This window comes from Vipera ursinii (assembly GCF_947247035.1).
Source record: "Vipera ursinii genome assembly, chromosome: 6".
Lineage (NCBI taxonomy): Eukaryota > Metazoa > Chordata > Lepidosauria > Squamata > Viperidae > Vipera > Vipera ursinii.
The window spans coordinates 14,208,169-14,229,403 of NC_139515.1; the positions used below are offsets into that span (position 1 = coordinate 14,208,169).

General features: G+C 38.6%; 1 protein-coding gene across 1 annotated transcript in view; it reads left to right on the top strand.

The window, feature by feature from the left end:
• GRAMD4 (GRAM domain containing 4) overlaps positions 1–21,235 on the top strand; it is a 93,093-nt gene that overhangs the window by 37,451 nt on the left and 34,407 nt on the right. The window contains exons 2-3 of the mRNA XM_083365739.1: positions 2,594–2,798; positions 15,419–15,539. Coding sequence (XP_083221865.1) covers positions 2,594–2,798; positions 15,419–15,539 — 326 coding nt within the window. The remainder of the gene's footprint in view (positions 1–2,593; positions 2,799–15,418; positions 15,540–21,235) is intronic.

The window sequence follows — 21,235 nt, forward strand, 5'->3', positions numbered from 1 at the left end:
CCATCCCCTTTAATATCAGTAAAGCTCCTCCATTGGACCATGACCCAGCGCTCGCCCTGGTCCCATCCTCCCTCAGATCCACCCCAGTCCTGCCCAGCTCTGCACAAGTGCCCCTGACATGAGTGATGTTGAGCTGGCCACGCCCACCCAGTAGGCCATGCCCATGCCAGCCACGCCCACCCAGTGTGCCACACTCATCCGGCACCCGATGATAAATAAGTGGGGTTTGGGTTGCAGTTTGGGCACTCGGTCTCTAAAAGGTTCGCCATCACTGTTATAGCCTATGAGTTCTTTCTGGATCGTTTGCAAGGATTGTCAATGGAGGACACTTTTACTGTGGCTCTCCTTCCTGAGCAGATTGTTACAAATGATGGCAGTGGGGGGTACGAATGGTTGAGTCTGTGGTTTCTCTTTTGTGGACTCTCTCCTCTATCCTAATATCCACACAAAGCCAATGAAAAAGTAACCTTATAGGGCATGTGAGGTGTCATCAATATGCTTATGGTGCTGTTATCTCCAAATAACAGATGCATTTAAGCTTTTGTTCCCATGACTATAAGTCTTGGAATAGGGAGAAACAGGTTTAACTTCAATCCCAGCAAGATGTGTAGCTGTCAATATGGAAGCCTATGGATTCCAGTAGGATTTCATCTTTGATCCTGGATAGGTTTATGCTCATTTCTTTTCATTTGTGAGGTATATATTTGTGAATTTATTTTAATCTTATTGGAATGCCAATAAGCCAAAGTTGTTGCATATAAATCTGAAAAAAATGGTAAATGAACATATCTGGGCTATTTTTTTCTCTGTTGGCCCTTTTTGGCACTTTTGTGTAAATTAATAAGACAGTAATAGTTACATTTTTCTTTGGCATATTCTTTAATTTTGCAGTGATACTAGCTTATTAATACTGCTTCTATTAATAATATTAGCAATACTAATACTTTAATCTCTGTACCGTGCTGGGGCTAAGGATAAGTTTGCCTAAGTAGGTTTGATTTCTTAGCTCATACATTTAGAAACAATACATTTCCAGAACTTTATAATGAATGATATATATTCATATTCTATTAAGTCAGGGGTTCCCAACTGGGGGTGTGAGACAATATTCTAGGCCAGGGGTCAGCAACCTGAAACATTGAAAGAGCCACTCGGAACTGGTTCCCTCAAAAAAGGAAAAACTGGGAGCCGCAAAAAATGTGTGCACATGCGCGTACATGCGTGCATGCGCAGAACAGAGTTTGACTGAAGAGTGGAGCCAAGGCGAGATATGCACCTACCCTGCATATTTGAATTGATTGGTTGAACTTTTTTAGTCCCACTTTTTTTGGGGGGGGACTGCACATGGCAGAGGACTGGGAGCCGCAGGAGACGGCTGAAAGAGCCGCATGCGGCTCCGGAGCCGCAGGTTGCAGACCTGTGTTCTAGGCGGTGTGAAAACTTGGTTTTCAAAATTATAGTGTATATCCATAATTTGTTGCCGTTACTTTGAACTTTTGTAAGGGGTGCAAGAATATATCAGAAGTGTTCTAGGGGTGCAAGGTATAGAAAAGTTTGGGAACTGCTGTATTAAGTCAACTAAAATTTTGTCTTGGTGGAATGTATATTTAATTGGATAAAATGCACACACTTTGACCCAACAATCTTTTTCATTATGTGTCTGGTGGAAGGGAACATGGATTTGATACTGATTTATTTAGTACTGAATTATTGAAATCAATGTAAGTAGCTAATCTAATATATCCCTTTGATTTAGTGTACCTGGGCAAATATGACTGGATCTGAATGCAGTCTGATACTTTCATGCGCAAAAAGTATTATCTTTTTATAGAAAGTTATTGGGTAAAATAAAATGTGAATTCAAATTATTTTTTAAAAAACATGGTTTCTGAAGTATGGTGGCTTTTTTATTATCAAGGATTTAGTAGTAAGACATACTGTATAATTACAATATTTCTTATATCACAGGTGAGGGTCACTTTATTTGTTCTTTCAATTTATATGGTTTCTAATCTGAAATATATGACTCTTGAGTTACTCACACAAATCCAAAATAAATCTGCCTATCTTTTTAAGTGTTCGGTAGAATCCTTTCACAGGGTGTTCTCCTCACATGAAGCGAGGACTGTATGGAGCAGAAAACAAGCCTTGTCACTTGTGACCCCAATCGCGACATAACATCCCTTGAAATATTTTTGACCCCTTCCTTTCTTGCTTTTAGAATAATTTTGAAGACCTTTCTTCTTTGAGTCCAAATGGGAAGAGAAAGTGGTAATTTTTTCTTGTTATTTTTCTCATTGTTTTTACTGAGGTCACTCTAGACGAGGCATGTCAAACTGCCGGCCCGCGGGCCAGATGCATCATGCCGAAACCGTGCCCACCCCATTGCCAGCAATGGAGAAAAAGTCGCGATATGTTGCACGACGTCACATGAAGTTACGAGTTTGACATGTCTGCTCTAGACTGTAAGATTGCTTTGGATATTCTTGAGCACGGCCAAGAGTTGTGCTATTGATGTAGTACAGAACCTATGTTAATTACATGTCCTGAGAATAATCTAATGCTTTCTTCTCCTTCCCTTTGTGTTCTTCAGGGACTCCAACCGTCATGTTAAGATAAAGCAGAAAGGTGCAGTGCTGAACATGCTAAAGAGGCTGGACAAAATAAGGTTCAGAGGACATAAGAGAGATGAATTCCCGGACTTAGCAGAGTCTCCCAATGCTTCAGATACTGAATGTGGAGATGAAATCCCTATGAAAATACCTCGTACATCAGGCTACGATGAACTGAGAGACACTGTAAGTTTTCAAGATGCTTGCATGTTTTATTGTTGTTGCTTATTTTGAAGAAACGAGCCTGAACAATCTGAATGGAAGGAAAACCTGTGGCAGAAGAAATACACACATTAAAAACCTTACTAGGCCTGTAGCAGACATGTGGAACTTGTCACATCACGTGACATCGCGCGACGTATCGCGACCTTTCCCCCATTGCTGGCAAAGGCGTGGGCGCGGTTTCAGCATGACGTGTCTGGCCTGCGGGCCGGCAGTTTGATATGCCTGGCCTATAGCATGGAAAGCAAAGATGGAGGGAGGATTTTTGCCTTGTCACCTTTCATCAGCATTCTTTTTTGGGGGGGGAAGAAGGGGATTATTAAATATTCTTTCCATTATTCCTTTAGTTCTCAGGATAGCTGGGTGTAATACAAGTGCTTTGGAATTGATGGATAAAAGTTTTCCTGGTCTATTTCAGATGGCTTCCTTTTAGTGCTACGAAGAACAACAGTGATGAATCTTTTCACTGGAACTATGAGATATATTTCAGGAGCAGAATATTTTCCCTTTTCGCCTATAAAAATGGAAACCACCAAAATCCTATGGCTCTTTGTGCACCCACCCTGAGGCCATAAAATCAAATCCTTGCATCAGTTAAACTAAAATTATATTTCCTAGTTTAGTTTTTCTTGTTGGTCCCCATCTAGACATTAAGCTTAGCTATATTTTGTTTTCCTTAAGAATTCATTAATTCATTGCCCATCCAATATTAGTTGATATTATTGGGAATTATATTTCAGTATATCTGGAGATTTTCTTACAGAGGGGTATAATACACTCAGACTGGGTATGAATTTATCTTTTGATTTAATTTGGTTTTTTTAATTATTATTGATGTACTCACTAATTGTAAGTGAGGTGGTTTTATAAATTTCACAAATAAATGAATAAACAAACCAAACTAAAAAATTAGGCATGCATACAGTATGCATGCAGTAATACAGTATATTCATTTATATCTAAATATAATTGTAAAGAACTTGGAATATGATGCAAAAAGTTGTTAGGAGGACAATGGCATATTTAACTTTCTTGCTACCGGTACACTGATTGAATCTGGAGATTCCTTGAAAGGCAAAAATGCAAATGTAAAGACACGTGACTACGGTTCTTCTCATCTTTCTGAGATATGAATCTATATTGAGAGTCTGTATTGGACCTTGAGAGAAGAGCTTCTTTGTCAGAGAGATTAGAACTAAACATGATTTTTTTTTCTAAATTCAAGTTTGAAGAAGAATATTGTTGTGATTCAGGGTCAGCCTGTGGGTTCGGCAGTTGGGTCGGACGAATCAGAGGAGGAGGGGGGTCTTGAAGACCTTGCTGAGGGGGTTGAAGATCTTGCTGATGATAGCCCTCAGGCAGGCCCCTCCCACTTGGTCACCATGGAGACCCAGCTGTGTGAGCCTGACAGTGTGGATGAAGATGACCCACAGCTGGCCCTGTTCAAGGATGCCCGACGCAGGAGACAGTCAAGTAGGAGTAAACAGAGGAAGGTTGTTGGGCTTCTCGGAAGGAGGCAGAGAGAGGCCACGCCCTGAACTCTTTATAAAGGGAATGTTTGGGGAGGGCTGGTTTGCTGAAAGCAACCACTCAGATAGTGTTTCAAAGCTCCTGTATCTTGGTACGTGTCTTGTTTGTTTTTTGTAGTAATAAATTTGGCAGACGTCATTCCAGCCTCTTGCCGTTTATAAAGGGGTTGCCTTTTCTGCAGGGCCGGTAGCAGGCTGGTACAGAACAAATATATACAAATAACAATTTAGTCAAAACTTAATATCTTTTATTTTATTTGAACTAATGTGGACTTTAAACCTGGAACAGCCAAAGGCGGCTAATTTGTACTAATACGATCAAGGTTTACATTCAAAGCACAGTGAAAGTAATGAGATCTCTCTAGTGGCTGTTCTAAAGTGTAGTGGACTTGCTTGTTCCAAACTCCTCAGTTAAAAATAACTTGCTCTGTGCCATGTCATGAAAAGAAAGTGGATAGATGAGCTCTTATATTGCCTCCTATGATGTGACCTTGAAATGTGAATTGGAAGGTTCATCAAAGCAAAGCATTCCCAAGGCTAGTATTGTTAAGTTTGTTTTCCCTGTTGCTGGTTCTCTCACAAACCTAAAAACATTTTACTTCTTTCTGATTATTTTGTATGTGTTTTAATTCTTAAGTTCATATTTCGTTTTATTTGGTAGCCCTGAGATTAGTTGAAAATCCTGAGTAATTTTTTTTTCTTTAAATGACTTATGTTCACAGAGCTCCCTAAATTTCATTGAATAAGCCACAGCTGACTAGGTTCACGTTTCACCATATCTCATAAACCAGGGTTGGTTTACCAACACAGTGGCTGAGTTTATTTAATGGATTAAGCCAAAACCAGACAACTCACATAATAGACTCAAAGCACTGAATACACACAGTCAATATTTTATTTGTTTATTATATTTGTATCCCACCATTCATCCAGGAGGGGTTTAGGTGCTGTATTACTTTTTTTTCTGATTTTCTCCTACAATAACAATTCCTTGAAAAAGGTTCAGCTGAATTAGTGACTGGCTCAAGGGTCATCACGTGAGCTTCCAGACATCTAATTGAATGTGGGTCTTCTTTGTCTCACTCCAGCATCTTAACCATTGCGTCTCAGAAGCATTTTTTTACATTTCTGGTATAATCAGATCTGTTCTTAACTTTTAACTCTATGTGATTCAGCCTCTGTGTATCTCCAGAACCAGCTCTCTTATTCTCTGCACTTATCTCAAGAACGTAACGGTCCCACCCTGTGCGAATTGAGGGGTCTGAAAGCACTCCTTCTTAATAAGGGTCTGCCCTGGAGCAGTGTCCTGTAGTGACCTCAATCCAGCTAGCCTTTCTTAAGATTGTTAAAATGGCATATTCCATTAAAAATCTAGTGTTTATTTATTTATTTATTTATTTATTTATTTATTTATTTATTTATTTATTTATTTATTTATTTATTTAATTTATATACCGCCCTTCTCCCGGAGGACTCAGGGCGGTGAACAGGGCAATACATAAAAACTAGATACAAAAATTAAAAATTATTAAAACGTGATTAAACAATGCCCATAATAAATTAATACAGATTAAAAATTGAAGTTCATTTATAAAAATCCCACCCCGTCCCATCAGGCCAGGCCAGCTTGTTTAAAGAGATGGGTTTTAAGATCGCGCCGGAAGGAGCGGAGATCGGGCGCCATCCGGAGCTCGACCGGAAGATGGTTCCATAAATCCGGTGTTGATGGGGGATTCAGGTTAACTGTTATAATTTGGCAATTTGTTGTTTTGGGGAGTTTTGTTTGTGTGGGTATTGTTATTTTAATGGCCCCTGAGTCTCTGAGGTAGGTGTTATACAAAGTTTGTATGTGCCGTATGAAGAAATATATATAAGTATTCCCAGTGCTTTTTTTGTAAAAGAAAAAGGTGCCGGAACTCACACATGTCATACAACCTGTCTTGCCTACCCTACAAGGTTCCATCCAAAAAAGGTGCCGGAACTCCGTTCTGAGCGTTCTATGACAAAAAAAGCCCTGAGTATTTCAAGGAATATTGCTTTTGTTGCCATATCTGCATGCTAGTAAGCTGGCTACAGCTTCTCTTGCAGTTTTTCAAACTCCCCCATTTTTCCACCTGACTGTTGAGAATCATTGCATAATAATGGTGGGTGGATGTGACTGGAGAAAAGGGTTTCTTGCACCAATTATAGAATAGAGGCTTGTTGGAAATAGAAGCTTTCCAACCTTTTGCTGAAGCTTAATTTTAATTAATGTTGGTGCTGCTGGATTTAATTGTTCCTCTGTCTCTTAAAACTATGTGTTGCACAATTCCCTCTCTGACAATTTTTAACTGTAGGGTAGAATATTAATTGCTGAAATAATTCTTTTCTGCCTTATGGCACATGAAGTGCTTAAAAAAAGCATCCCAATCAGAAAAAAGATTGAAATTTATTGAAATTTATAAAAAAAAAAGTGGCAGAGTTACAATGTTAACTTCTATAGCAGTACGTCACTTGGACTTCAGGGATAAAAGGGCATTTGGGAACACGTCAGAGTATTAACTTAGCACTTGCAGGCAGTTCCTTAAAGCAGCTTTTCCTGGGATTGTGCAGTCATCCTCTACGGTTTAAGCAAAGACATGTTCACAGTGTTTGTACAGGGGCTCCATGTGCATCCTGGCATGCTCAGAAGAATATTTTCTGTCTTTAATCCTATGTGCTATTCAGCCCTATCAACTTCTGATTCGAGCTGTTGTTGGGAAACACTTAGCCAGGAAAGGAAATTAGTTTTGAGTCCTTGCAGAGCCACAAGAGATTCAGAATGGACACCCCCCCCCGCGCCGCCTTAAGCTTCATAGCGCCTTATCTGTCTGTTCTCAGGCTAAGGCTGCCAGTCTGAGGAGATCCCTTTATAGTAGGCAGAATATGACAAAGTAGTAAGCCTGAACTCTACGCGTGAGTGTGGTTGCTTAGGCCTTACAGCTATGTAAGCGTAGAGAATAATGAGAAAAGTAGAGAATAAAGTGTAGACCCTTAAAGAGAGGGGAGATCCCTTACCAAGGCAACAAGCAAACATATTGCTTAAGCTTAAACAATGAAGATGAAACAATGAAAGTATTTGTAAGCATTTTAGGCATATGTCCGCCTAATTCACATGAGTACAATAAAGGGAAAACGTAAAACACAGTCAGACTTGGATGATTCTGTTCCATTTTAGTCTTAATGTGGATTTATTGAGCTGATCTACATCTTGAAGCTGACATTTTTTTTCAATTATTTATTCATGACACTATTAAAATTTCTGTTCCATTCCAGTTCACACTGGCTTTGAGCAGTGTACAAGAAACCACATGCAATGCATTAAAAACAAACAAAACACAACATAAATAATATAGTAATAGTGCCCTCTGTCAGGGCAGGTCCAAGCCAACACCCCCACCCCCAAACTATGTGAAATATTTGTGTTTTTATGGCCATAGGAAATGCAACAGAGGAAGAGTTCCTGGTGTGCACGGACAAGAGATCCCTCCACTAAAACAGTTACAGAACCTTTAATGTTTCAGTTAGAAATTATCTTGAAAGACATTTAAAGGTCAAAGTGAAGTTATATTTATGATTTATTGGGTGTCCAAGGGACATAGTGGGTAAAGCAAGGATGGAGTGGGTGGAATAGATTTTCATAGACTCACAGGGCTGGAAGAGACCTTGGAAGTCTTCTAGTTGAACCCCTGCTCAAGGCAGTGGACCTTATATGATCTTGGACAAATCGTTATGCAGACTGTTCTTGAAAACCTCCATCAATGGGAGTACCCACAACTCCTGGAGGCAAGGTGTTCCATTGATTTTCCTCACTACCAGGAAATTTCTCCTTAGTTCTAGGTCTAATCTCTTTTTAACAAGCTTTCGCCCATTACTTCTTGTCCTGCCCTCAGGTGCTTTGGAGAATAAGTTGACCCTCTCTTCTCTTTGTTAAAAGGTAAAGGTTCCCCCGCACATGCGTGCTAGTCGTTTCCAACTCTAGGGGCCGGTGCTCATCTCCGTTTCAAAGCCGAAGAGCCATTGCTTGTCCGAGGACGTCTCCGTGGTCATGTGGCCGGCATGACTAGATGCCAAAGCCGCATGGAATGCTGTTACCTTCCCACTGTAGTGGTCCCTATTTTTCTACTTGCATTATTACGTGCTTTCGAACTGCTAGGTTGGCAGAAGCTGGGACGAGTAACAGGCACTCACTCTGTTACGCGGCACTTGGGATTCGACCCGCCAAACTGCCGACCTTCTGATCGACAAGCTCAGCGTCCTAACCCACTGAGCCACTGTGTCCCTATTACCAGTTAAAGGTAAAGGTTTCCCCGCACATGCGTGCTAGTCATTTCCAACTCTAGGGGCCGGTGCTCATCTCCGTTTCAAAACCGAAGAGCCAACGCTTGTCCGAGGACGTCTCCGTGGTCATGTGGCCAGCATGACTAGACGCCAAAGGCTCCCAGAACGCTGTTACCTTCCCACCATAGTGGTCCCTATTTTTCTATTGCATTTTTCTGTGCTTTCGAACTGCTAGGTTGGCAGAAGCTGGGACGAATAACAGATGCTCACTCTGCTACGCGGCACTCGGGATTCGACCCGCCAAACTGCCGATCTTCTGATCGACAAGCTCAGTGTCCTAAACTACTGAGCCACCGCGTCCCTCTATAACCAGTTACATGGAACTAAATTCTGTTATATTGTTTCAGGATTACTTGATAATTCCTCAATCTGCATACTTTAAACCCTGATTTCAATAGCAGAAATACTTGTGATTCCCAGTGGCTATTTTTGAAGTATCACCATTTCTCAGAACACAGTAAAGCATTGAAGCAGATAATGGAGTGCAATTTTAGCCTTTCAAAGTGACACTAGCCTACCTGCCTATTTACTGTTAGGTCGGTCACTGATGTTATTTTCCACAGATGACTGCATAGCTAATCTTCCAGAAAACAAGAAAAAGACAAAAACAGGAGTTATTTTGATTTCCTTTTTTAACATGCAGAGACAAATAAAAGGACTGCATAGGAATTCACATTCCTAAAATGTTGGAGGAGGGGGGTGCATGCAGAAAATTAATTTCTAGATATATGTATATTGAGTTCATTGACAGAAAATATCTGACTATAAAATAGAAAGCTCTGTATGTCTGCATTGTATGTCTGCATTGCATCTGAGATAATGAGCTTCACTGTATTTAAATGTGCTATTCTCTATGAAAATGAAAGACGTTGCAAATAAGGATTTTACTATTTAACACATTTTTTTCAGTTTTACTTTCAGTTTTGTGTATATATTATAGCTTTAAAAAGTGGGAAAAATGCATTCTTGCCCACAGAGTTCTTAATCAAAGTATATTTCATATTCATATTCATATTCACACCGGACAATTCATATATTTGTGTAAATTACTAACAAAGAATTAAAGGGAAACTGAGATGCATTTCTGACTCCTTAGTCGTCCTCAGTCAGCTATACCCTTCTGAGATTCGAACCTGGGCTGATTGCATACAAGGCAGTGTTATTTGCCTCTAAGCCACAAGGTCCCTCTCGCTCTGTTAGCTTTTTTCTGCAAGGGAAGATATGTTTCAAATGTTAACTATTTAGATTACCTTGCTAGGCCCCAAACATGGGGCAAATCTTTATTTCCTGTTTTCAGCCTATCTTGAAGGCCATCAAACAGGCAGTAGTCACACCGGACAATTCATATATTTGTGTAAATTACTAACAAAGAATTAAAGGGAAACTGAGATGCATTTCTGACTCCTTAGTCGTCCTCAGTCAGCTATACCCTTCTGAGATTCGAACCTGGGCTGATTGCATACAAGGCAGTGTTATTTGCCTCTAAGCCACAAGGTCCCTCTCGCTCTGTTAGCTTTTTTCTGCAAGGGAAGATATGTTTCAAATGTTAACTATTTAGATTACCTTGGTAGGCCCCAAACATGGGGCAAATCTTTATTTCCTGTTTTCAGCCTATCTTGAAGGCCATCAAACAGGCAGTAGTCACACCGGACAATTCATATATTTGTGTAAATTACTAACAAAGAATTAAAGGGAAACTGAGATGCATTTCTGACTCCTTAGTCGTCCTCAGTCAGCTATACCCTTCTGAGATTCGAACCTGGGCTGATTGCATACAAGGCGGTGTTATTTGCCTCTAAGCCACAAGGTCCCTCTCGCTCTGTTAGCTTTTTTCTGCAAGGGAAGATATGTTTCAAATGTTAACTATTTAGATTACCTTGCTAGGCCCCAAACATGGGGCAAATCTTTATTTCCTGTTTTCAGCCTATCTGGAAGGCCATCAAACAGGCAGTAGTCACACCGGACAATTCATATATTTGTGTAAATTACTAACAAAGAATTAAAGGGAAACTGAGATGCATTTCTGACTCCTTAGTCGTCCTCAGTCAGCTATACCCTTCTGAGATTCGAACCTGGGCTGATTGCATACAAGGCAGTGTTATTTGCCTCTAAGCCACAAGGTCCCTCTCACTCTGTTAGCTTTTTTCTGCAAGGGAAGATATGTTTCAAATGTTAACTATTTAGATTACCTTGCTAGGCCCCAAACATGGGGCAAATCTTTATTTCCTGTTTTCAGCCTATCTTGAAGGCCATCAAACAGGCAGTAGTCACACCGGACAATTCATATATTTGTGTAAATTACTAACAAAGAATTAAAGGGAAACTGAGATGCATCAGCCCAGGTTCGAATCTCAGAAGGGTATAGCTGACTGAGGACGACTAAGGAGTCAGAAATGCATCTCAGTTTCCCTTTAATTCTTTGTTAGTAATTTACACAAATATATGAATTGTCCGGTGTGACTACTGCCTGTTTGATGGCCTTCAAGATAGGCTGAAAACAGGAAATAAAGATTTGCCCCATGTTTGGGGCCTAGCAAGGTAATCTAAATAGTTAACATTTGAAACATATCTTCCCTTGCAGAAAAAAGCTAACAGAGCGAGAGGGACCTTGTGGCTTAGAGGCAAATAACACTGCCTTGTATGCAATCAGCCCAGGTTCGAATCTCAGAAGGGTATAGCTGACTGAGGACGACTAAGGAGTCAGAAATGCATCTCAGTTTCCCTTTAATTCTTTGTTAGTAATTTACACAAATATATGAATTGTCCGGTGTGACTACTGCCTGTTTGATGGCCTTCAAGATAGGCTGAAAACAGGAAATAAAGATTTGCCCCATGTTTGGGGCCTAGCAAGGTAATCTAAATAGTTAACATTTGAAACATATATATATATATATATATATATATATATATATATATATATATATATATATATATATATATATATATACACATATATATACACACACACACACATATATACACAAATAATAATAATAATAATAATAATAATAATAATAATAATAATAATAATAATAATAATAATAAAGTTGGAAGGGACCTTGGAGGTCATCTAGTCCAACCCCCTGGTCAGGCAGGAAACCTTATACCATTTCAGGCAAATGGCTGTCCAGTCTCTTAAAAACCTCCAGTGTTGGAGCATTCACCACCTCTGGAGGCAGGTTGTTCCACTGGTTAATTGTTCTAACTGTCAGGAAGTTTCTCCTTAGTTGTAGGTTGCTTCTCTCCTTGACTAGTTTCCATCCGTTGCTTCTTGTCCTGCTTTCAGGTGCTTTGGAGAATAGCTTGGCTCCCTCTTCTTTGTAGCACCCCCTGAGATATTGGAACACTGCTATCATGTCACCCCTGACCCTTCTCTTCATTAAACTACACATACCCAATTCCAGCAACCGTTCCCTATATGTTTTAGCCTCCAGCCCCCTAATCATCTTGGTTGCTCTTCTCTGTACCCTTTCTAGAGTCTCGACATCTTTTTTACATCGTGGTGACCAAAACTGGATGCAGTATTCCAGGTGTGGCCTTACCAAAGCATTGTAAAGTGGTATTAGTACTTCACTTGATCTTGATTCTATCCCTCTGTTAATGCAGCCTAGCACTGTGTTGGCTTTTTTGGCAGATGCTATATGTTAGATGCTTGTTAACTATTTAGATTACCTTGCTAGGCCCCAAACATGGGACAAATCTTTATTTCCTGTTTCAGCCTAACCGAAGGCCATCGACAGGCAGTAGTCACAACAGTGACAACTCATATTTGTATAAATTTTAGATTGCTAACAAAGAATTAAATTAAATTAAATCCCTTTAATTCTTTGTTAGCAATTTATTACAATTCATAGTGCTTGGTAGACAATGTGTTGTCTAGGTTCATTTGTTTTATTTAATAATACACATTAAATTCCTAATCTCTACCTCGTTTCTCCAGCCATTGATAAAATACGTCCCATATTTGAAAATATTCTGTATCTTCTTTTTCTTTACTCTTCACTGTAAGTCTATCCATTTCTTCACAGTCCAGTATTTTCTTGATTATCTCTTCTTCAAATGGCATTTCTTTATTTTTCCAGTGCTGAGCAAATACTGACTTATTCTTCATTTTTGTACATCTCTTGCTACGGTACCATTTTCTCAGAAGAGGAAAACTATAATTATCAATGGCAATATATTTACCTTCAAGTTATACAATTTTTATCTTCATTATAATACACGGATATGTTCTAAAGCAAACTTTATTGTCTATATTTATTTTTCCCACCAGGCATAACTACTGTCAGCTCCCATAATCCGTACACAACATGTTCTAAGATGCAGCTTTAGAAGAAATAATCTATAATATTAATAGAGTGACAGTTGTGATCTCGACTATTAACTTCTTCTTGATCTTTTTCATGCATAGGCATCTATTCTTACAAGATGTTTTAGCACTCACTCACCTTCTTATTCATTTGCATCTCTTCCTTTCTTTAAGTTTATACAGTACTCCCCAATTTATGACCAATCTCTTAATGGTCATTCAAAGTTTTGATGGAACCCCCCCCCCAAAAAAAAGCTACTTGAAACCTGGCTTCAAAGTTACAACATCACCCCTCTTGCAGTCACATTACCACATTTTGGGTGCTTGGCAATGGGGTCACATTTATAGGTGTTTGCAGCACCCCAAGGTCATGTGGCCATGATTTATGACAGTTTTGCCAGAAAGCAGTCTTTATTTCTGGTTTCCTGCAAAAAACCCCTGCCCATTAGCAAACAGTGGGTCACTTAATGACCACCACATTCACTTAATGACAGCCACAAAAAGGTAACAGAATCAGGCTTTATGAAAATCACAACGTACAACCATAGTTGCCAGGCTCAATTTCAGTAGCAATTCAAGGATCACCTGTGTAGCTTGGCAATTAATGCACACATCCACCCACCGATAATTTATTTTTATTAATATACCCAAGTTTATATGAGAATACAAATCTGTCCTGATCTTTGCAATCCTGCATTATCTGTCCTATTCTCTCTCTCCATTTTTAAAAAAGTTAATATTTTAAAGATAGCTATCCTTAGTAAGGTGGATAACTTGAAATGACTGAGCCTTGGTGGAGCAGTGGGCTAATGCCTCCTTAAGTAACACCAGCTGCCTGCAATTAGTGCAGGTTCGCATCCCACCAGGCTCAAGGTTGACTCAGCCTTCCATAAAATGAGGACCCAGATTGTTGTAAAATGAGATTTACCCAGATTGTTGTAAAATGAGGACCCAGATTGTTGGGGGCAATAAGTTGACTTTGTAATAATGCTGCTTGGGGGGGGGCGCAAAAGCCCTAATAAGTAGGCATATACATAGAATGAAGGCTATTGCTAAGCACATTGATTTGTGCTTTAAATTGTAAGCCGCCCTGAGTCTTCAGAGAAGGGCGGGATATAAATGGGATTAAAAAAAAATACAGAGGTACTTTTCAAATAGACAGCTATTTGAAGTTACAACTGCCAAAACATCTAAGGGACATATTTACGCGAACGAGATTCGAACAGTTCGACACAATGGTTAGATATGGGAGATTCCATTCTATACACTACAGTGAACATCTTTGCATTTGCAGAGTGCCAGAGGTAGAAGACCTGACTCACATCCTATCTGATTGTTGCCTATATAAGAGGGAGAGAGACAGGTACCTCAGTCTATATACCAAACGAATGACCCATTGGGATCCCCATATCAAAACAACTTACCTTATGTCCGGCCAGAATCTGAAAATAACATTTAACACAGCACAGTTCTTAAGTAAAATGGCCCAGTTGATATCTGCATATGTGGGACTGATTGGGGTAGATTGCAGGGGTGACACCGATATATAATTTTATCACCTTTTATCTGTATCTTAAATTAATGTATTCTATTCCAATTTCATTTTAGACTGTATTTGATCCCCAATTTATTTTATTCCAATTTCATTTTAAATTGTATTTTATCCAATTCTATTTTAAATTGCTTTTATCAAATTTTAGTAATAATTCGTCTATGGAACTTTGCACTTGGATATGGCCCAAGGGCTAATCAATAAATAAAGACAATAATATCTCAAGGATATTACAGTTGTGGCAATTTTAAACGTTGCAAGTTTTTTTCCCCCCTCCTCACCCTTTCTGCTCCCCTTTCTTCTTTCTTACTCTGTGCTGCAAACTGTACTTGAATATGCATGAGAAAGGATTTATCCTGAGTGGAGCATATCCAGTTTACAGGCTTCATAATTGTTCAAATGGTCCTTTTGAAACCGTGACCCATAATTGACTTGGAAGGATCCTTATTTGGAGCAGGCTTCTAGCCAATCAGAGGGATTTTAGATAATGACGGTTTGTGCTGCAGAAATCAAAGCATTTGCTCTGGAGGTCTGAGCAAGCGCAGTGATGTGAGACACGCCGTGAGAGATATGGTTTCTTTCATAAGCTTCCATTGATTCATTTCAGCAGCCTAATGCTGTACAAAGGTTTGTGGTTCTGCCCAGCTCTTGGTTTAGCCCAAATAAACTAGTAAATAAAAATAACCGTAGCTTATCTACCGTTTTATATTTTCATTTTGGAGTGTGTGTCTGAGGGGGTTGTGTGGATGTTCTTGCTTCTTGTCCTTCAGAGATTGGATTCTGAGCTGCCAGCATATTTTCTCTTTTCTCATGCACCCCCTCTTTCCCTCCATAGGCTGTTCCTGGGGCTGTCATCATGGCTACAGGAGTTCCCGATTATAACAGAACAGAGTCTGACAGATTAAACGAGATCAAAGGCCACTTGGAAATTGCCTTGCTGGAAAAGCACTTTCTCCGTAAGTACAAAGACATTTAGTTTGGGTACTTGGTATTGTATGTATATATATATATATATATATATATATATATATATATATATATATATATATATATATATATATATCCTCATTATTAGCTGATATTATGTTTTTTATTGACATGATCCTGTCATTCTGGCAAAGGTATATTTTTATAATTTGAAGTCCTAATTAGAAAGAAGTTTTCAGCAATGACTCAGGAAAGATTTCTTTGTTTAGTTAGAAGTATATAGCACACAATAACCTCCAATCTAGTTTGCTTTCCATTCAGTATAAATTCAGAATATGTTAATGATTGAATATTTATTTTATTTATTTTATTTTATTACATTTATATACCGCCCTTTCCCGAAGGACTCAGGGCGGTTTACAGGGTGATTAAAAACAAAAATACAAAAGTTAAAAACAATTAAAAAATTATATCCGTCCCTGAACAAATAAAACCCCAGTTAAAATTAAAATTAAAATTCTCAGCCTGGGCCAGAGAGCTCGAAGAGCCAGGTCTTCAGGTCCCGGCGGAATGAATGGAGGTCGGGGGCAGTCCTAAGCTCCACTGGCAGCTGGTTCCAAAGGGCAGGCGCCCCCACTGAGAAGGCCCTATCCCTGGGTGTCGTCCGCCGGCAATCTCTTACCGGTGGCACCCTGAGAAAACCCTCCCTGTGGTGAATGAATTGGATTATGATAATAAAACAAGCCCACTTTTTAGATTCTGTTATTTACACAGTTCTTTTAGGATTAGTAAGGGTTTTAGTTTGGTGGTTCAAGTGTTGGAGCATAAGGCTAGTCTGGCTTTGTTTAAATTGTATGTGCATTTCATTTCTGTTTATCAGATTTATTGGACTTGATGCACACAATGAATTCATGCATTTGATATATTTTCAAGTATACTCTTAATTATGTACAGTATAAAATTAAGATATAAGCATTAAAGAGCAGAAAAGAACCATAGTCGTTACAAATTTGGTTGCAAGACAAATAGTGCAAGGAGATGCTATATTGTTATAGCATTTTGGATAGCTAGGCAAATTGTAGCTGAATTAAGTAAAAACCTTTTGAAGCCAAAAACATTCTCCCAGACACCATAAATCTCTGGTTCGAATGTACAAGTAAACAAGGAATGGCATCTAAGTAATTATTGTGGAAACTGGAAATTTATGGGATACAGCATTAGTTTGTTTAACTATTTTGTTCAAGATACACTTGATCTGGTAAGGAAAAACCCTGTGAAAAAAATGAAAAGTGTGCAAGTTTGCTAAATAAAAGGAACAGCAGGATTGATATGTTTGATTTCATTGTATCACTGAAGGTAATATCTACAGTATACCCAGATCTCCAAAATTTATCTGATTAAAAATCCAGCAGCAATCCTTTATCTGCCTGTTTGTTGTGAAGAAGGGATAATACATCAGCCCTTTGAGGTAGTTCAGACAGGAAACCTAAACCATGAATACTAATGCTACATTGCTAACACTTAGGAAGATATACTCAAGGTTCAGAAGGATCTTGATAGACTTGAGGATTGGTCCCTATCCAACAAGATACAGTTCAGTGATGAGAAAGATAAGATCTTGTGCTTAGGCAGGAAGACCAAACACTAACTATAGAATAGGTGTTACTTGGCTTAACAGTAGTAACTGAGAGAGGGAGCCAGCAGTGTGCTGCAACTGTCAGAAAAGCCAATGCAGTCCTAGGTTGCATTAACAGAGGGATAGAATCAAGATCACCTGAAGTTTTAATACCAATTTTTAATGCCTTGATAAGACCACACTTGGAATACTACATCTGGTTTTGGTCGCCATGATGTAAAAAGGATGTTGACACTCTAGAAAGAGTGCAGGGAAGAGCAACAAAGATGATTAGGGGACTGGAGACTAAAACTTATAAAGAATGGTTGCTGGAATTGGGTATGTCTAGTTTGATGAAAAGCAGGACTATGGGTGACATGATAACTGGGTTCCAATATCAAAGAGGTTACCACAAAGAAGAGGGAATCAGCTAATTCTCCAAAGCATCTGAAGGCAGGACAGGAGGCAATGGATGGAAACTCATCAAGGAGAGAAGCAACCTAGAACTAAGAAGAAATTCCCTGACAGTTAAAACAATTAATCAGTGGAACAACTTGCCTCCGGAGGTTGTGAATGCTCCAACACTGGAGGTGTTTGTCTGAAATGGTATATGGATTCCTGCCTGAGCAGGGGGTTGGACTAGAAGACCTCCAAGGTCCCCTCCAATTTTGTTATTCTGTTATTCCGATTGTTGGACTACAAGACCTCCAGAACTCCTCCTAACCCTACATTCTATTTCTATTAAACTTGTAAGTCTGAAGATACAGATTTCCCTCTATTACTTTTAACCACTTGATCTCTTATAGCAGACATGTCAAACTCGCTACGTCACGTGACGTCGCGCGACATATCGGAACTTTTCCCCCATTGCCGGCAATGGGGTGGGCGTGGTTTCTTCATGATGCATCTGGCCCACAGGCCGGCAGTTTGACACCCCTGTCTTATAGGGAGTTCGACCAAAGTTTCTTTCTCCGATAGTTAAGCCTCTGGAGTCTCCTGTCTCTCTTGTCTAATTGTTTCCTAGGCAGCGGTGCCTAGGATGCCCAAGGTCACTTGTACATTCCATTACACATATACATTAGTGTTCTGTGTATAAGAGGAAAAGATTGGGCCGTCTGGGGGAAAACAGATGCATTCAAGATGCTTGGTAATATCTACCTTGATATAAATTGAATGAATAGCCTCATACTGAAAAGTTTCTCCAAACACTCTTCAGAAACCTTAGTTGGTTTTTAGATGGCTAGATTGTGAAGGATGTGTGACTAGCTCTCACGCTGCCTTATTTTAAATGACAAGTGAAGATGTGTTTGTTCACCCAGCCATTTGCAGGATGACAGCTTCTCTAGGATTACTCTTTTCAACTGCCTTTTAAAAATAAATTTAATTTTAATTGCTGTATTCTTGTTTTGCTTGGCCGCAGAAACAGTTTATTGAAAAGACTTTTATTGTCCTGTTGATACATTGCACTGTATTCCTTGGGAGGCAGAAGTATAAAACAAAAACCCAATAGCAATAACAATACTAATAACAGTAGCACTTAGACTCACTTTACAGCACTCTCTGAGTGGTTTACAATGTCAGCATATTTCCCCCAACAATCTGGGTCCTCAGATTACTGACCTTGGAAGGATGGAAGGCTGAGTCAACCTTGAACCCCATTATGATCGAACTCCATGTTGTAGGAGGTGTTATTTATCCCCCAAAGTTGTTGAAGTTCTTTCCACACTGAACTTAATATATCTATAGCTTTTATTTGCTTCTTTTACATTTTTTGATATATGTTTCTTTTTAATTTTCTTTAATTGTAAGCTACTAGAGTTGTGGAATTGGGCAGCCTCAAGACTGAAAAATTAAGTTAAATGAAGATTGTGATTAAATTAAATGAAGAGTGGGACAAAATCTAATGGGTGGAAGATTATTAAAGAGCTATCTAATCTGGAACTAAAGAGAGATTTCCTGATGCTGAGAACAGTTACAATGGAACAGCTTGCTTCCTGGAATTATGGGTGCTCCCTTGCTTGAGGTTTTCAAGAAAAGATTGGATAACCATTTATCCATAATGGAATACGTCTCCTGCCTTGGATATGTGCTTATGGGTGTTCTTTGTAATTAATAAGCTGTTACAAGAATGTTGGTGGAATGAAAAATAATTAAGCAAACGTAGGACACCTGTGTGGAATGTTGAACTCTGTAGTAAAGAAAATTCAGCATGGGAACTCAAATCAAACAATCTGCCAATCTGCCAATTCCCCTTTTAGTTCCCCAGTTATGTGCAATAAGAGTAAACAAATCACATGTTCTTTGAGAATTGTCTATCTCCTAGTCCAGGGGTAGGCAACCTTGGCTCTTTTATGACTCATGGACTTCAACTCCCAGAATTCCTGAGCCAGCCAAGTTGGTTCAGGAATTCTGGGAGGTCCATGAGTCATAAAAGAGCTGAGGTTGCCTACCCCTGTCCTAGTCATTGACACATCTCATCTATATTTCCTCTCTAAGCCGGCTCATGCAATTCTTAATGTTCCCTGTCCTATACGCTATGTTCAAATTGAATCCTGGATGGTTTATTTCATTTTATTTTATTTTATTTTATTTTATTTTATTTTATTTTATTTTATTTTATTTTATTTTATTTTATTATTTTATTTTATTTTATTATTTTATTTTATTATTTTATTTTATTATTTTATTTTATTTTATTTTATTTTTATTTTATTTTATTTTATTTTATTATTTTATTTTATTTATTATTTTATTTTATTTTATTTTATTTTATTTTATTTTATTTTATTTTATTTTATTTTATTTTATTATTTTATTTTATTTTATTTTATTTTATTATTTTATTTCATTTCTGCTGAGGCCACTTTCAATGGATCAGTTGACAGCTAATCTTCTCAAATAGAGTGGTCTGGCTTTGCTGACCTACATTACCTCTTTGGCTCTCTTAATGCCTGGCACCTCACCAACTAGAGTTCTGCTACAGAGCTAGGATGCTGTTATAATTATAGTACTCTACTGTGCCCTTCTGCTTGAGGCTAATAAACAGTTCGTTAGCAAAATATTTGAATTTGTTCGATCATTTTCTAGAAACTAAACATGAAGTATTATGTTTTTATCCAGCATGGCCTAACCAAAAATTTGTACAGCAAGTGGTAAATAAAACTCGTCTCTTCCTTGGAAGTCCTGCTAGATTCCTTCCTTCCTTCCTTCCTTCCTTCCTTCCTTCCTTCCTTCCTTCCTTCCTTCCTTCCTTCCTTCCTTCCTTCCTTCCTCCCTCCCTCCCTCCCTCCCTCCCTCCCTCCCTCCCTTCCCTCTCTCCCTCACTCCCTCCCTACCTTGAATAATATAATTGCAATACCAGTAGTAAAAAGTAATGCAAATTGGAAGAAGGGTAAAAGAATAGAAGGAAAGAGTGAAGGGTGCCAAAAATAGAAAAGGAAATAATAAATTTTATGTATTAATTTATTATATTTAAGTGCCACCCATCACACTATGCCAAGTGTTTCTTTGGGAGAAATAAAAAGGAAATTAAAAATAGGAATATAATGAAGAAAAACAAAAGTAATGACTTCCAACTTTCATCCTTTAGACTTTCAGAAGTCTAATTTTTTTTTAGCAATTTAAAATATAACAAATGATCTTTTTCTCCCATACTCCATCTATAGCTAGAAAAAAACCCTTAAATTCTCATCATTTCAGTCCTGATCAGCAAAAGTCCATTAAGTATTGCCACTGGTAACAACATCTATTGAACCTTTAGCCTTAGTAAGACCGCACTTGGAATACTGCATCCAGTTCTGGTCACCACAATATAAAAAAGATGTTGAGACTCTGGAAAGAGTGGAGAGAAGAGCAACAAACCAACTTTATTTTCCTTACTTTTACTTCTAATAATCTTAATCCATTCAAATGTCATAGGGTTGTTGTTAGTTGCAAAGTCCTGTCCGACCCATCGCGACCCTATGGACAACGTTCCTCCAGGCTTTCCTGTCCTCTACCATCTTCTGGAGTCCATTTAAGCTCACGCCTAAGTCATAGTACTTGATTTCTTTTCATTTTTTTCTCTGACTGTTCTCATGAGATTATTCAGAACTTTAATAAGTCTCTTTT